General features: G+C 43.3%; 1 protein-coding gene across 7 annotated transcripts in view; it reads left to right on the top strand.

The window, feature by feature from the left end:
- Positions 1 to 17,160, top strand: part of LOC144679077 (catenin delta-2-like) — a 1,449,546-nt gene that overhangs the window by 1,238,699 nt on the left and 193,687 nt on the right. For all 7 annotated transcript variants that reach the window (XM_078539356.1, XM_078539360.1, XM_078539354.1 and 4 more), the window contains 2 exons: positions 9,148 to 9,265; positions 12,896 to 13,081. In XM_078539356.1, coding sequence (XP_078395482.1) covers positions 9,148 to 9,265; positions 12,896 to 13,081 — 304 coding nt within the window. The remainder of the gene's footprint in view (positions 1 to 9,147; positions 9,266 to 12,895; positions 13,082 to 17,160) is intronic.

Here is a 17,160-nt window from a genome sequence, read left to right on the forward strand (position 1 = left end):
GGTCTTGGGGGTGGGACATCCTCTCTTTAAGGGCCAGAGGTCCTGAATGCAAGTAATTAACTGCCTGATCAATGTAAAATCCAGTCGGGGCTTCCATGACTAGCCAAGGTGGGGTTGGCCTCAACTTTCCAGCTGGTGGACAGGATCACTTCTGCCCAATAAAATCCCGGCCACACAGGGCAACACTGTTGGAACACTGCACTGTCAGAGATGCTGTCTTTCAGATGAGACATGAAACTGATGCCAGTTTGGCCTCAGTTGGATGTCAAAGATTGCATGGTACTATTTTGAAGCAGATCTGTGGAGTTATGCACAGGGTCCAACATTTATCCCTCAAACAACGTTACTTAAAAGAAAAACAAGCTGGATTATGCGGCCCTTAACTCATTGCTGGTTGTGGGACTTCGCTGAATGCAAATTTGTTTCCATGTCTCCTGCATTACAACAATGGCTGCACTTTAAAAGTACTTTTCTGGCTGCAAAACAGTTCTTTACATCCTGAGGCTATAAAAGATGCTGCAAGTCTTATTTTCCTTCTGATTTTTGGCAAATGGTTTCACCATTTTCCGACACGGTCAGCTGCTTATATGTTGAGCTTAAATGTTGGGGAGGAGTCTAAAAGCCCCATGAAGTATGTACCTTCTGGTCATTATTTGTAATTTAGCCCTTGTTTTTGTGACTTTTGTCTGATTTTTGAGGCTTGCTGCCTCCAATCTAGTTGCTGACCTATTAAATAGCTACACTGCGCTGATGTATGTCACCTTGCATTGCCTGATCTTGGATGGGACTATTTATAGAATGTAAAGAACCATTTGCAGTCCAGCAGGTTTTCTGTGGGTTATGTTGCACCTTCTTCATATTAGTTTAGCAACTACCATGGATGAATAGAGGATCCCACGAAGGATCTGTGTTAATGGGATTGATTTTTCTAAATGAATTGTCTCTTTCCCCTGGGGGTGGGGGGGGAGGTGGTGGGGGGGTGGAATTACTGAGGAGCCTCTTCGAATAAGCGCTTACCATTCCTAATACTTAACCTTACTTAATAGTGTTTTGAAACTTGGAGCAGAGATTTTACAAAACCCTGGAAATGGGCTGGGAGGCGGAAGGTTTGGTGAAATGGTGGCAGAAGGTGTGGGGAGAGAAGCCCAGCATCTTCCTGTTGCCATATGGTATTTCAAAAGGCAGGAATAATAGCTGCTTAGCTGCCCAGTGACCAGCAACGAGCAACCAATTAACTGGCCTATTAACGGCCATTTTGCACTTCCAGCATTTTACCAGTGTTGGAACAACTCCCGCCATTCTGCGACTGCCAGGTAGACGGAGGTGACAACCCAGCCGCATCCTAAGCTGGGACGGTGCTTCCTTCCTGCCTGGAGGCTCCATGTCCCACTGAGGGGCCCTCCAATAACAATGGCCACCCCTGCAGCTCCAGCACTGCCACAGGAGGGTTTCAACCCTAATATTTCCAGGTTGACTCCAGCAGATAAAGAAAATTTCATCTTGGTCTTTTAAGGGTGCCTCAATATTTTCCCCTTCGGCCTCAGCAGTGGCCGCCTCTATCAGTGACACAACCAAGCTGCTAGCCTTCTGATTGGACCAGCAATTCAGAGAGGCAGGCTGTCATCCTTAATGGGTTGGTGGTCCCAGCAGCAGCCTCTTAATTAGCTGCTACTGGTTTAAAAAAAAATCCTCTCTGCCATTGACCCAGACAGGCTCAGGACCTAAATTTGGTCCCAGCGGCAAGACTATCAGCATGCCGGTAAAATTCTGACCTGTATATGCCTGTGAACTTTTTCAAAAGGAATACCCATAACATTCAGCAGCGCGTGAAGGAGTGTAGGATAAGGAGTAGGCCATTCAGCCCATCGATTAGATCTGCCCTTCGATAAGATCATGACTGATTTTCAATGTTAACACCATTTACCCACCTTCGTTTTGTAATCCTTCATTCTCTTACCCCAACAAAGATCTATCAACCTCAGTCTTGGAATTTACAATTGTCCGAGCCTCGACAATTTCTTTTGAGAGAAACCCAGAATTTTCACCACCCTTTGTGTAAAGAAGCAATTTCTGACTTCATCCCTTGCCGGCCTAGCTCTAATTCATGGGTTATGTTTGCCTTTCTGCTGGACTGCCCCACCAGAGGAAATAGGTGCTCTCTATCTACCTTATCAAATCCTCTAATTAATGATCTCGATTACATTGCCTCTTAATCTTCTAAATTCAAGGAAATACAAGGCTAGCCTGTACAACCTGGCCTCTTAATTTAACCCTTTTAGCTCCATATGATTTTGGTGAAAGAGGCAAACCAAGTACCATCATTAAATTAAAAATAAAGAAAATGTACACAAAGAAAAGCCTGTTCAGCTGACAGAGTCCATGGAGTTTCCTCTTTAGCCTTCGATACAGCACTTAGAAGTAATTCATTGTGAGACATCTTGGGACATCCTGGAGACCTGATAAGCAGTTAAATATTTCTGATTTTCCTTGTTCACTCATAGTTCAGTTGAATTTTCCCTACCACAGTCTTGTCATAATGGTCTGAGTGATCATGTGAAAAATAGGACACAGCTGGACTCTCATTCCTGCTAAAAATAGGCATCATATCTTAGCGAAGTCTTAAAAAAGTTTCTGATGTCTATTTCATTTTATAATTTTGTTTTCCTCTTCTCAATACACTTTCACTAAGCTACACCTTCTGGCTTGTCACCAAGTTTGTGATATCCCACACTCTGACTTTCAATTCATCACAGCTCATATTATGAGCTGCGTGGGGGAGATGGTAGCATAGGGGTTATGTCCCTGGACTTGTAATCCAGAGGCCTAGTCTAATGTTCTGGGGGTAGGGGTTCAAATCCCCCCATGGTAGCTGGTGGAATTTAAGTTCAATCAATTATCTGGAATTGAAAAACTAGGTTTGGTCATGGTAATTTTGAAACCATTGTCAATTGTCATAAAAACTATCTGGTTCGCAAGCATCCTTTCAGGAAGAAAATCTGCTATCCTTACCTAGTCTGGCCTACATGTGTCTTCAGACCCACAGCAATGTGGTTGACTCTTAACTGCCCTCTGAAATGGTGTGGCAAGCCACTCAGTTCAAGGGCAATTAGGGATGGGCAACAAATGCTGGCCTTATTGCCAGTGACGTCCACATCCCATGAAAGAATAAATAATGTTATACCCCACACTCCACCTTCTAGTTCATCACTGAGCTCATGTGATATCCCACTCTCTGCCATCTGCCTTTTTCCATTCTGCGACTAGGGTTGCCAAATCGGGCTGAACATGTTCCAGGAGACGTCGGCCAAAGTGACATCACGGAAAGCCCGCAGCGTGGCACGAGCGGATGAATTTCTTCACTGGCCCAATTTCTCATCCACCCTGCCATCTTGCCCCACTTCCCTTGGCCGCTCTCTCCGATTTAGTTTCTTGACATTTATTCCTCTTTCTGGTTTCACCTTTCCCCAACAACAGCCACCTTGGGGACTTCTAAATGTTTAAATTCTGGCTTCCAACACAAGTATGTGTTCACCGTCCCAAGATTAGAAGAAAACAAATAAAACAACACTTACACTGCATTGACTGAGTTAATGGTGCAACAACAGCAACTGATGTGTTCTTAACTTTATAAAAGTCCTCGGACTGCCTTCCAATTCAGTGACATGAATAATTAAACCAGTGCCTTTCAATAGCAGACAGATCTCAGCATGGATACAGAAAGCTTTATCTGTCTATCTCACCTCCAACAGATCTACTCAAACTGAGATGTGTTTGAAATGTCGATATTTAACTGTTTCAAGCTTGCACCCATACTTGCAGCACAAGCTGCATGAGCCATGCACTCCACCCTAACCACCATTTGCAGCACCCAGAAATGTTCAGCACACAAACAAAGTCCACAGCGCAACAGCGGCTCAGAATTGTGGTTCTGCTCCATTGGCCTTGGCCTGGGTCTATCCCTGTTGGTGAGCTCACTCACTGTCGCTGTGCAACCGCGAATTTTGGTCACGTTTACCCATCTGAGATTTTGTAAGCACCGACTGAGGTGAATTATATCTTTTTAGAAATGTGTGTCTTTCCCAGGATAATGTAGGGAAACAATCCTATGAACTCGGATTTATGTTCATGTCGTGAATTTGTTCGGTTTTTTTTTTCCCCAGCGGCAGATGCAAGGAGGGGTAAAAGTGAACCCTTTGCCTTTTTAAAGTCTCCCGGATTGCTTTTAAAAGCCGCCGAGGAAATGGTAGTGAATCTGGTAGGATCCCAGCTATTCCGGGAGGGTTGACAAACCCTTTCTTTGACCGCCCCCCCACCCCCCCCTCCACCTGCCACTCCCACCACCAACTCTTACTGTTCTGACCAAGTGATGTAAAAGAGCTCTTTAATCTGGCAGTTTGGAGCAGTTGCTGCTTTAGAGACCTAACAAAGTGGATGTGAGCATGGATCAAAGGATCCAAAACATGCCTCTTGACCCATAATGCATCCCTCCAGACTGCTTGGCCATCCTCACCCAGCTCAGCAGTTCCATACAGTCTGTGCTCAGCTGGCATGGGGCACAGGGAAGCAGAGTGATGAACAAAACTGCTCATGCAGCTCAGACACAGTTGAGCAGTTGGCTGGCACAGTGGATGATGTGAATAGAGTATCTTAATAATTGTTTACAAATTCCACTTAGGCACATTGTCACAGAATCATATTTGTGTAATGAATAGCTTTCCACTGAGAAAGCACTGTCACGGTGCTCAGACATTTGTAAGAAGAAGGTTGATAGAACGTAACATCTGTTTGAACAGACAGCCATTAACGCTTGGTGAAGAATTAATTGGTTTACTCACTGAATCTAGGGGATGTCACTAGAGAGAGTTTTCACATATGGGTAGGCCTTCACTGCAGACCTGCTGGTTACAGTATAGTTACAGAATCGCAAATCTAGCTTTATCAAGTACATCTTTTAAAAACAGACATTTTCTGCTTGATATATCCAAGCTTGCCTTGCAAAGGGAAGATCTAGACCAGATTATTGTTGTTTTATTATTCATTCGTGGAATATGAGCATTGCTAGCACAACCAGAATCTGTTGCTCATCCCTACTTGCCCTTGAAGGGAGTGGTGAGCCACTTTTTTGAACCACTGCAGTCCATGTGACGTACTTCATCCACAGTGCCTTTAGAAAGGGAGTTCCAGGTTTTTGACCCAGTGACAGTGAAGGAACGGCAATATAGTTCAGTCAGGCTGGTGTGTGGCTTTGAGAGGAATTTGCAGGTGATGTTATTCCCTTATTTCTGCTGCCCTTGTCCTCTAGATGGTAGAGATTGCAGGTTTGGAAAGTGCTGTCGAATGAGTCTTGGCACGTTACTGCAGTACATCCTGTAGGTGGTACACACGGTTGCACTGTGCACCTGTGGTGAAAGGAGTGAATGTTTAAAGTGTTGGATGGAATGCCAATTAAGCAGGCTTCTTTGCCATGTTTCTTGGAGCTGCAGTCATCCAAGTAAATGGAGAATATTCCATCACACACCTGACTTGTACCTTTTTAGATGATAGACAGGCTTTGGGGAGGTGAGTTACTTGCCACCAAATTCCTTGCTTCTGACTTATTGTAGCCACAGTATTTATATGGCCGGTCCAGTTCAGTTTCTGATCCATGTTAACCCCCAGATGTTGTTGGTGGGGAATTCAGCAATGATAATGCTGTTGAACATCAAGGCGAGATGGTTAGATTCCCTTTTGTTGGTGATGGCCATTGCCTGGCACTTATGTGGCACGAATGTTACTTGCTGCCTATAAGCCCAGGTTTGAACATTGCCTTGGTCTTGCTGCATATGGGCACAGACTGCTTCAGTATCTGAGGAGTTGCGAATGGTGGTGAGCATTGTGCAACCATCACTAAAAGAGCCCCATTTCTGGCCTTATGATAGAGGCAATGTTATTGATGAAGCAGCAGATAATGGTTGGGTCCTGGAGACTACTCTGAGGAACTCCTGCAGCGATGTCCTGGGACTGAGATAAATGACCTCCAACAACCACAATCATCTTCCTTTGTGACAGGTATGACTCCAACCAGTGGAGAGTTTTTCCCCTGATTCCAATTGACTTCAGTTTTGCTAGGACTCCTTGATGCCACACTTGGTCAAATGCTGCCTTGATGTCCAGGGCAGTCACTCTCACCTCATATCTGGAATTCAGCTCTTTGCCCATGCTTAGACCAAGATTATAACGAAGTCTAGAGCAGGGTATCCATGGCACAACTCAAATTGAGCATCAGTGAGCAACTTATTGCTCAGCAAGTGCCGTTCGATTTCACTGTCAATGGCACCTTCCATCGTTTGCTGATGAGTGAGAGCAGACTGGGGCTGTAATTGATCAGATTGGATTTGTCCTGCTCTTTGTGGATAGGACATACCTTGACAATTTTTTACATTTTGGATAAATGCCAGTGTTGCAGCTCTGCTGTAGCTGTTGTTGTTTGGCTAGGGACCGCAGCTGGTTCTGGAATACAAGTGTTATAGCCAGGATGTTGTCAGGGCCCATAGCCTTTGCCATAACCAGTGTCTTAAGCATTTCTTGTTGCCATGTGGAGACTGTATGATAGTTCCTGCTGCCATATACATCAGTAGACTCCAGCTAGTTAAAAGCAGATACATACAAGCAATGATGTGCAGGAAAAGACCCTCTGGTCCACCCAGCTTGTCCAACACAATGCATCACAATATACACACACAGCCCATCCCACCCAAAATCTATGTAATCTTCTGGGAGAGGCAAGAAACCCAGACCACTTAGGGGGGAAAAAATCAGGGAAAGTCCTCTTCAACCTGATCGAAACTAGTCCAGGAGATCACTTGGAGCATGATGAATATTATATGGTACCTGCCTCTTTTGCAAGGCAATCTTACCTCAGCAATTCATTGCAAATGTCAATTCCCTTCCGTGCGAAAATTTGGAAGGCAAGGAAGATGATTTTTTAAAAATTCATTTTACGGGAAGTGGGCATCACTGGCTAGGCCAGCATTTATTGCCCATTCCTAATTACCCTTGAAGGCTTTGGTGAGCTGCCTTCCTGAACTGCTGCAGTCCCTGTGTCGTAGGTACACCCACAGTGCTGTTAGGGAGGGAGGTCCAGGACTTTGACCCAGTGACAGTGAAGGAACGGTGATATATTTGCAAGTCAGGATGGTGAGTGGCTTGGAGGGGCATTTCCAGATGGTGGTGCTCCCATGTATCTGCTACCCTTATCCTTTTAGATGGTAGTGGTTATGGGTTTGGAAGGTGCTGCCTAAGGAGCCAGTGTATCTTGTAGATGGTACACACTGCTGCCATTGTTCGTCGGTGGTGGAGGGAGTGAATGTTTGTAGAAGGGGTGCCAATCAAGCAGGCTGCTTTGTCCTGAATGATATCAAGCTTCTTGAGTGCTGTTGGAGCTGCACTCATCCAGGCAAGTGGAGAGTATTTCATCACACTCCTGACTTGTATCTTGTGGATGGTGGAAAGGCTTTGAGGAGTCAGGAGGTGAGTTACTCGTCACAGGATTCCTAGCCTCTGACCTGCTCTTGTAGCCACACAGTTCAGTTTCTGGCCAATGGTAACCCCCTGGATGTTGATAATGGGGGGATTCAGTGATGGTAATGCCATTGAATTTCAAGGGGTGATGGTTAGATTCCCTCTTGTTGGAGATGGTCATTGCCTGACACTTGTGTGGTGCGACTGTTAGTTGCCACTTGTCAACCCAAGCCTGGATATTGTCCAGGTCTTGCTGCATTTGGACATGGATTGCTTCAGTATCTGAGGAGTCGCGAATGGTGCTGAACATTGTGCAATCATCAGCGAACATCCCCACTTCTGACCTTATGATGGAAGGAAGGTCATTGATGAAGCAGCTGAAGATGGTCAGGCCTAGGACACTACCCTGAGGAACTCTGCAGCGATGTCCTGGAACTGAGATGATTGACCCCCAACAACCACTACCATCTTTCTTTGTGCTAGGTATGACTCCAACCAGTGGAGAGTTTTCCCCCTAATTCCTTTTTACTCCAGTTTTGCTAGAGCTCCTTGATGTCACACTTGGTCAAATGCTGCCTTGATGGGATGGGAGGACAAGTGCCCTTTTATCTACAAATGCTAAGCCCAGATGAGAACGACAAAGAAATAAACCTTGCAAAGTTTTTGCTCTGAACTGTTTGAGATTTCTTTGAAACACGGCATGATTTTCTAAACTACTGTTGTTTACTTCTTTCAATAGCTTCCTGGGGATTTGAGGCTGAATCACTTCAGAGTCATTTCATAGATCAGCAATAACAAGCAATGAAACTCTGTAAAAAGGAGCCATGGCACAAAACTCCTAGTCAACAGATGGTTATGAATAATTTAATAACCTCAATGTTGCAGACCTTTACAGCTTGTTTATGGGCAAGGGGCGTTGACGATTTTTTTTTTCAGGACCCTGCCATGGACTGTGCTCTATTCTAATGTCCCACTTTTTTCAAAGTAAAGGTTTTCCCTCATGTTTTGACAAATTGGCTTTCGGATAATATTTCTACTTATGTAAGTTATCATTTAGGCCCCAATCTTCAACACCAACTTAGGCAACTATTCAGTAATGCATAAAAGCAACTCTATCTACATTATACATTATGTGTTCTTCATTGAAGCAATGCTATATTTCAAAATACCTATTTTCAACCTAATATGTTTTTACCCAAGTTTACAAGCTATGAATGAATGTCCAAATTGCTCGGACATTTTTAACCCTGATATGAGAAATGTATTGTTTGCCTATACTCCAAGACAATCTTTCTGGAAATTATCAAACAAGTGAGGAAGTCACTTAGATTAAGTATTGTCTCCCCGTCTACATTTTAGCAACATGCCACGATTGTCCTGGAATCTTCGTGAATTGTAGATTAATTTGCAAGACATTGCTGCGAGCAAAACGCAGGAGAAAAACATAGCAGCATGCACAGAAGTGTTGGGTAGCTACTAACCCATATTCTGATGAAGAGTCATACAGACTCGAAACGTTAACTCTGTCTTCCTCTCCACAGATGCTGTCAGACCTGCTGAGTTTTTCCAGCTATTTTTGTTTTTGTTTCAGATTTCCAGCATCCACAGTATTTTGCTTTTAACCCATATTCTGTGCCCCCTTTGCAGGAATGTGAGTTCGGCTGGCGAGGAGGCACGGAGAAGGATGAGAGAGTGCGACGGCCTCACTGATGCATTGCTGTATGTGATTCAATCCGCTCTGGGGAGTAGTGAGATTGACAGCAAGGTATGGCCATTTTCAGATTTTATTTTGCCTTGTGCTGCGTAATTGATGAGAATCTTGGGTACAGGGGGTCAGGATTGTTGGACTGCGGAGATGCTGAACTCTTTGACATCACAAGAATATAATTTTGCCTCAAGGATTTATTTGTCACCCAAAATTGTTGATGAATGCAAGTTATCTTCAGGAGAAGGTGCCTGTGAAAAAGAATATTCACAAACGACAGGATATAAATCATGTTTAAAATGTCTTTATGTATGCTGTCATAAGTTGTGTATAACCTCAACACATGGAGTTATAATCGGACATTTTCAAGATAATTTTAACTTCCCTTTAAAGAATAATCAGTTTCCTTTTGCGGACACAGTATCTTCTGAGCTAGGGTTTCCATCTTTATAATATTTTAAATGAGAGATTTCTTTTGGACTGATTTTTATCCTTTCATTACATTATAATACAGCAGAGGCCACTTGGGATTCTCAGAACATTCTTGTCCACTGCGGGTGGCAATATATGTCACATGGTCAGATCATTGCACCAGGCGAAAACTAATAGTTGAATATATTTATTATATAATTACACAGAAGCAGAAAAGCAAGGCAACACACTGACTGTACATTCCTAATTTAAATAATGTTAATGAGCTCAAACATTAGAACCATTCTACTTATTGTGAGCTCATCTTTTCAGAGGAATAAATATGTGAACTGCTGCAGCAAGTAAAGGTCTGCAGCATCTTTAAGAACTAGTATATCCAAAATTAAGAGGCCTTAGATTCAAGGGTCAGGTTGTCCAAGTACTTCACAATGAAATTAGGGGGTAAAGGAAGGCATCGCTTGATACCCAGGAGCAGTAGCCCACAAAGGGAACATGAAAATAGCAGGAGATGGCTAGCACAATGCATGCCAACTCAAATGATCCAATACACAGAAACTCAAGTATATCTGGCTGATTAGGATTGGAGGAACCAGCAAAACTGTCACAATCGTACTGATATTTAAATATTAAACATGGAGGATTGGGATCAGTTACACAGCCTACCGAGATTTGCATCCATTTGTTTTAATGGACCTAAGGTCTGGCATGGTTTTCCTCTGTATTCCGTATTCCTACATGCATCCCTGGGCAGTGAAGCTCTGTACAGTGTGCAAACCTAGTAAATTGTCACTTTCATTTTCCCAGTGACTTTGTGCTTGGTTCTGAACCTAAAAGAAATGTGATATGCCTGGGAAAAGCCAGAAAGCTCACGTGTCAGTAAGAAAACTCCTTTAACTTGCATCTCAGCAGGTTTGATCCCTGATCTATGCTGAGTGAGTTGATCTCAGTTTATCCTACTGTTGCAACTGGCCTCCACAACCCTTGAGCTGGGCATTGAGAGAGGACAGTATCTTGCTCAGCTGTGCTTCCTTCCACAGTTAAGTAATTCCAGATGCTCGCTGTTGAGGATGCGGGATAAATGCGTAGAGGATTGCTAGTATAATGCTACCAACTTACGCCATCTACATTAATCACGGGCTGACTCCTAAGTTAAGGAAACAGTGCTAAGCACTGCTATAGAGTGTCAATTCACAAAGGTGTCACTTATAGAAACTAGGAGCAGGAGTAGGCCATTCGGCCCTTCAAGCCTGCTCCACCATTCAATATGGCTGATTCTCTATCTCAACACCATATTCCTGCTTTCTCTCCATGCCCCTTGATGCCCCTAATATCCAAAAAATTATCAATTTATTTCTTGAATATACTCTGACCTGGCCTCCACAGCCTTCTGTGATAGAGAACTCCACAGGTTGACCACGTTCTGAGTGAATAAATTTTTCCTCATCTCAGTCCTAAATGGCCTGCCCCGTACCCTGAGACAGTGGCCCTTGGTTCTAGACTCCCCAACCAGGGGAGACATCCTCCCTGTATCCAGTCTGTCTAGCCCCTTTAGAATTTCATATGTTTCAATCAGATCCCCTTTCATTCTTCTAAACTCCAATGAATACAGGCCCAGTCGAACCAATCTCTCCTCATACAACAGCCCTGCCATCCCCGGTACCAGCCGAGTGACCTTCGCTGCACTCCCTCTATGGCAATTATATCCTACCTTAGTAGGGAGACCAAAACTGCACGCAATACTCCAGGTGTGGTCTCACCAAGGCCCTGTATAATTACAGTAAGACATCCCTACTTCTGAACTCAAACCGTCTTGCAATGAAGGCCAACATGCTATTTGCCTTCCTAATTGCTTGCTGCACCTGCCAACTTACTTTCATTGACTGGTGTACAAGGACACCCAGATCCCTTTGTACATCCACATTCCCCAAGATGTCACCATTTAAATAATACTGTGCCTTTCTGTTTTTCACACCTAAGCGTATAACTTCACACTTATCCACATTATAAGTTATTAAGCCAACTATTTTGGGCTGTTTAGTTTTCTGCACTTACCAATGTAGCAATAAATTTAATATAACAGCAATGAAACCCTTTTACATGTTGAGAAATGGCAGCGATACAGGGATGCCATTTTGTTAACAAATCCCCAATGTTGGGATGTAATTCATCCAAGTCCTGAAGCCTGGGGCCTGCTTTTGTTTAATAGCATGCAGGGTGGTGAAAAGGTACACGCAGGAAAGCCGAGTTTTAGGTTAAGCCACAGGTCTTGCTGGTCGAGAAAATAAGCCCCATGCAGTGTTCACAGATGCTAGACCCCCGGATCTGACAGCTGGCCTCTGTCGTACAGTTTTAGCAGTTTACTCGCTTAAACATTCACCACCCCCACGCCCACTGGTGTGCAAACCCCAGCCAACAGAGGTTACACCCCAAACCTCATGGAGGCATCCGAAGTTAATGTTTCACTCTCCCTCTCACTGATGATGGTTTTTCCTCCAATCATCAGTGGAGACTGTGTACCTGTGGAACTGTACCCCAGCATCAGTCAAGAGAGATGAGGATGACTGGGTAATTGAAAGCTGGAAAAGAAAATCATTGAACATGTAATATGCCGCCTTTGGCCCAGAATGAATGTGTTGCATTTTAATGATTGACAGTATTTTGTGACACAATTGGCCAGAACGTGCTGTCAAATCAATGACTAGTCTGTGGCACTCACCATTATTTATGGATAAATGGCACTGCAACCTCTGGCGAGGAGCAGATGTGCAGTCAGATGTGAATATTGAAACACTGATGTCCAAGTTGATGCTAGCTTTGTGAAAACAGCATCTCGACTTTGGTCTCCCCTTTTTTTTCTAGGAACTTGCTGCATTTGCCCATTAATTGCCCTTTAAACTCAGCATGGAAAGTTGTCTTTTCATTTCAAGTGTAAGAACCCATTCATTAATATGATGAGTATTAATGACTGTCAATCAACCTTTCTAGCACTGGTGTCCTGCTGCAGCAAATTTTGGCTCACTAAGTCCACAAACATTTAAGACAAAAAGTAAAATTCTATACTTGAAAGTAGATTTGACAGTAACTTTCCAAAAGGTACTGGATAGATACTTAAAGATGCATACTTGCGGAGCTATGGGAAAAGAATAAGGTGTGTGGGACTAATTGGACGGCTTTTTCAAGGAGCTGCCATGGGCACGATGTGCTTTATAATCCTATCATACAATGTGATTTATTTTGGTTTTTGTTTTCTCCTCCTAGACGATTGAGAATTGCGTCTGCATCTTGAGGAACCTTTCTTATCGACTGGCAGCAGAAACAGCCCAGGGACAGCAAATGGGGACGGATGAATTTGACGGGCTACTTTGCAGTGACAGCAACGGGAAGGATAGCGAGAGCTCAGGTTGTTGGGGCAAGAAGAAGAAGAAAAAGAAGGGCCAGAATCAGGTAACAAGTGGGCCCAGCCCAATTGGGGAGTGGGGATAACTCAACCGATGATTACTGTGTGTGTGTGCCATTCATAAGGACACCAGCAATTGGACTCATGTCCTTTTGTTTAGAGCAAGCAGCTATGTGTCATTTACAAGGTGGGCTGGAGTTGATGGCTTTAACAGAAGGACAGAGAAGGTTCTGAATCACTTCTGAGCTGTTTTGACTTTATATTGATCTTTGTTACAAGCAATATGTAGTGACACGGCAATAGGAATCCATGCAATTTCTCAACACTGATGTAGTGCCAAGGAGCATGCAAACCTTTTGATGCTTTGGGATAGTTTTGATGTACACTTCTCAATCATCCAATGGGAGAATTGTCCGGTGAGTCGGCATTTTAATGAGATGAAATTATTATAACTAGGAACAACTTCTAGCACCCATTAGGGGCAAGTAAGTAGTTCTAGTTATCTGTAGATAACACTGTCAAGGTTGTATTATCATGGAGTGGAGCAGGAGCTGAGTGAAAGGCTGCATTTTTTTCCCACTGTCCACTTAGCATTGTCGCGTTTTTTAAAATGTATTCTTTCATGGAATGTGGGCACCGCTGGCAAGGTCAGCATTTGTTGCCCATCCCTGATTGCACTTGAACTGAGGGTCAACCACATTGCTGTAGATCTAGAGTCACATGTAGGCAAGACCAGCTAAGGATGGCAGATTTGCTTCCCCAGAGGACGTTAGCGAACCAGATGGGTTTTTACAATGATTGATAGTTTCATGGTTGCCATTACTGAGGCCTGCTTTCAAATCCTGGATTTTATTAATTGAATTTAAATTCCACCAGCTGTAGTGGTGGTTTTTGAACCCTTGCCCCCAGAGCATAAGCCTGGGCCTCTGGATTGCCAGTCATGTGACATTACTACTATTCCACCGTCTCCCCCTATCACCCATTTATAAATCTTGGGCAGCATGAATCCATGTGAGGAATGCAATATAGGAGGAATGTAAACAACTGCACGAATGCCCGCAAAGCCCCGTTTGAAGTTATTTCTTAATGGGTTTAGCAAGTATCTGATTCTAGGGTAAGATTTTTGATGTGCTAAAGATGCACAAAGCAAAAAAAAAAACCTCTTAAGTTTTTTTGGTGTTATTTATGTTGAGTGAACTCAATTTAATCTGCTGCAAAGCCCAATTGGCACTGGTCACAATTCTGGTCAATATACTGTTCCAGGTCCTCCTGGAAATATACTGAACAGGCCTCCATATTCCCTTAGATGCAAGTGGAGGGTCCACCATGTCCTCAATTCCCACCTCCCCTCAAACTGGGAAAGTTGCACCAAAGTCTTCTGCAGGGGGAGGAGCTGATTGAGATTGACATGGGTGTTCCCTCCTAAACCAGGCAATTTTCAATAAAGTCAAACACATGCCCTGATAAAACAGGGTTAATTTTGAGAGAGGTACTCTGGATGCAGGATAGCCTTGGTGGCTAGTTCATCATTTCAAGAAGTAAAATAAAGAATTTGCATTCTTATAGCACCATTCACAACTTCGGGACTTTCCAAAGGGCTTTACAGCTATTAAAATACTTTTAAAGTATAGTCACTGTTATAAAGTGGTACGTGTAGCAGCCAACTTGTGTGCTGCAAGGTGCCACAACAGCAATGTTGAGCAGATACTGGCTTAGGCATCTCTGCTGTTCATAATAATATCCATCCACCTGAAAGGGCAAATGGAGCCTGGGTTTAATGTCTCATCCAAAAGGGACACCTTACGTGTCAGCTGTGGCTCAGTGGGTAGCATTCATAAGATTGTGAATTAAGAAGATAAGAACGGAAGATGTAGGAGTAGGTGTAGACTATTCAGCCCCTCGAACCATCATTCAGAATAATCAGGGATGATCTTTGGCTTCAATCCACTTTCCCACCTGCTCTCCATATCCCTTGAGTCCCTGAGAGAACAAAATTCTGTCTATCTCAGCCTTGAGTACATTCAGTGATCGAGCATCCAAAACCTCGGGGGTAGAGGATATCAAGGATTCACAAGCCACTGAAAGGAGAGATTTTCCCTCATCCCAAATAAATGACACCTTATCCTGAGACAGTGACCTACCCCTCCCTGCCTTCTGGATTCCCAAGCCAGGGGAAACAACCTCTCAATGTCTATCCTGTCGAGCGCCTGCAGAATGTTAGATGTTTCAATGAGTTCACATTTCATTCTTCGAAACTCCATACAGTATAGGCCCAATTTACTCAAGACTCTCATCGTAGGACAACCTCATCCCACTCCAGAGCTTAAGCAGAAATATCAAAACTGACATTCCAGTGCAGTACTGAGGGAGCACTGCATTCCCGTAGGTCTAATGATATTGAATGAGAAATTGTATCGAAGCCTTGCTTGCCCTCTGGTGAAAATAAAAGATCCCACAGCATTATTTCAGGGAAGAGCTGGGGGTTATTTCCTGAGTCCTGGCCAATATTAATCCCTCAATCAACATCACAAAGATTAACTTGTTCATTATCACACTGCTGTTTATGGAAGCTTGCAGTGCACAAATTAGTAGTCATGTTTCCTACATTACAACAGTGACGACACTTCAGAAGTGCTTCATTGGCTGTAAAGCACTTTGAGATGCCCTGTGGTCTTGAAAGTCACAATATAACAGTAAATTTCTTTCTTTCTAAAAGCGCAGCTCTCTCTCAATACTGTATTGGCACTGTCAGCCTAGCTTATGTACTCAAGTGCTGGAAGTGGGAATTGAACCCACAACCTCATAATCCAAAGATGAGCGTGCTACCAAATGAGCTACAGCCAGCACCTTATACACAGTAGGCTCTTTGTTTTAATAGTCTCACTGCTTCCCTGTTTTCCTGTACAGCGTTGGAGGATTCAGTTAGACAAATGTCACCCTGTTTTATCCTGTTGCAGTGCTAAAAAATAACTTCGTTTCCTGCTGTTTTGATCTTGCTGCCACCTACTCCTGCCCTTCATGCTAGTTGCCAGCCGAAGTGACTTTTTAAAAAGCTTTCTGCTACAATAATATTTTTAGAATCTGCTGTAATGGCAAATTGTGTGCATTGAGATGTTCCAAATGAAACTGGAGACGTCTGGTACAGGAATACAAAGGTAGTCTGTCACCATGAGAGGCAGAAGCTCCCTGTTTGAACTACAGCCTGATAGAGATCAAAAGCAATCTCCCATGCCGGATGGACCTTTCCAGCTCTCGACATGACTGCTGGCTCCAGCATTGTACATCAATGGAATCTTGGTGCCAGTGGCAAAGACATCAGCCTTGTCCCTTGTGTGTAATACATTGGTAAACTTTGTGTTCTGGAATGTTTGTCCCAAGAGATTAAAAAACACTTTTAAATTTTTCTGTGCATCATACACTGCTTACCAGATCAAGTGAACCAGGCTACACAGAGCACTGTGCTCGCTCTCTATCCTTGTTTAGTTACCTGTCTCAACCTCAACCCCTAATTACTACAAGGCAGTTTTCTTCATTATGCCATCACTCGTCATTTCATTAGATAACTTTAACATCTACAAAAATAGAAACCATGAAGAAAGAAGAATGAAAGAGTCAGTGGACACTAAATGGTACAATTTTAAAGGGGGTTTGTACACAACGGTCTTTGAAGATGCTAGGACAAATCCATAAGACTGTTATCATAGCATATGGAATCCTAGGTTTTATTAATAGAGGCTTGGTGTAGCAAAGCAAGGATATTATCCTAAACCTTTATAAGTTACTGGTTGCTAACTGTGAATTAAATATATTCCTGGAGATTTCATCACATGACTTACCCCAATGCTCTAGCCATTCGTCAACCAAAGTATCCATTCTTGTGACGCACTGCCTTCCTACACCAATGGGAAAACAAAAAGACCCATTACCCATTTGGATGATGCTTGACTGTCAGTCAAACAGCCCTTTTTTTAACCACTTTCAATATTTTTATATCCAGTAAATAGAAATATTCAAATATTTTACTTTAAATTATCGTAGGGACATAAGGAAAGATATTTCTTCAGGGTTGCACACAGCAGTATCCTGGAGATTGACCTCCAGGAGGTCGGCAACCCTATAGACATCC

The sequence above is a fragment of the Cetorhinus maximus genome, chromosome 3, assembly GCF_964194155.1.
Source record: "Cetorhinus maximus chromosome 3, sCetMax3.hap1.1, whole genome shotgun sequence".
Classification (NCBI taxonomy): Eukaryota; Metazoa; Chordata; class Chondrichthyes; order Lamniformes; family Cetorhinidae; genus Cetorhinus; species Cetorhinus maximus.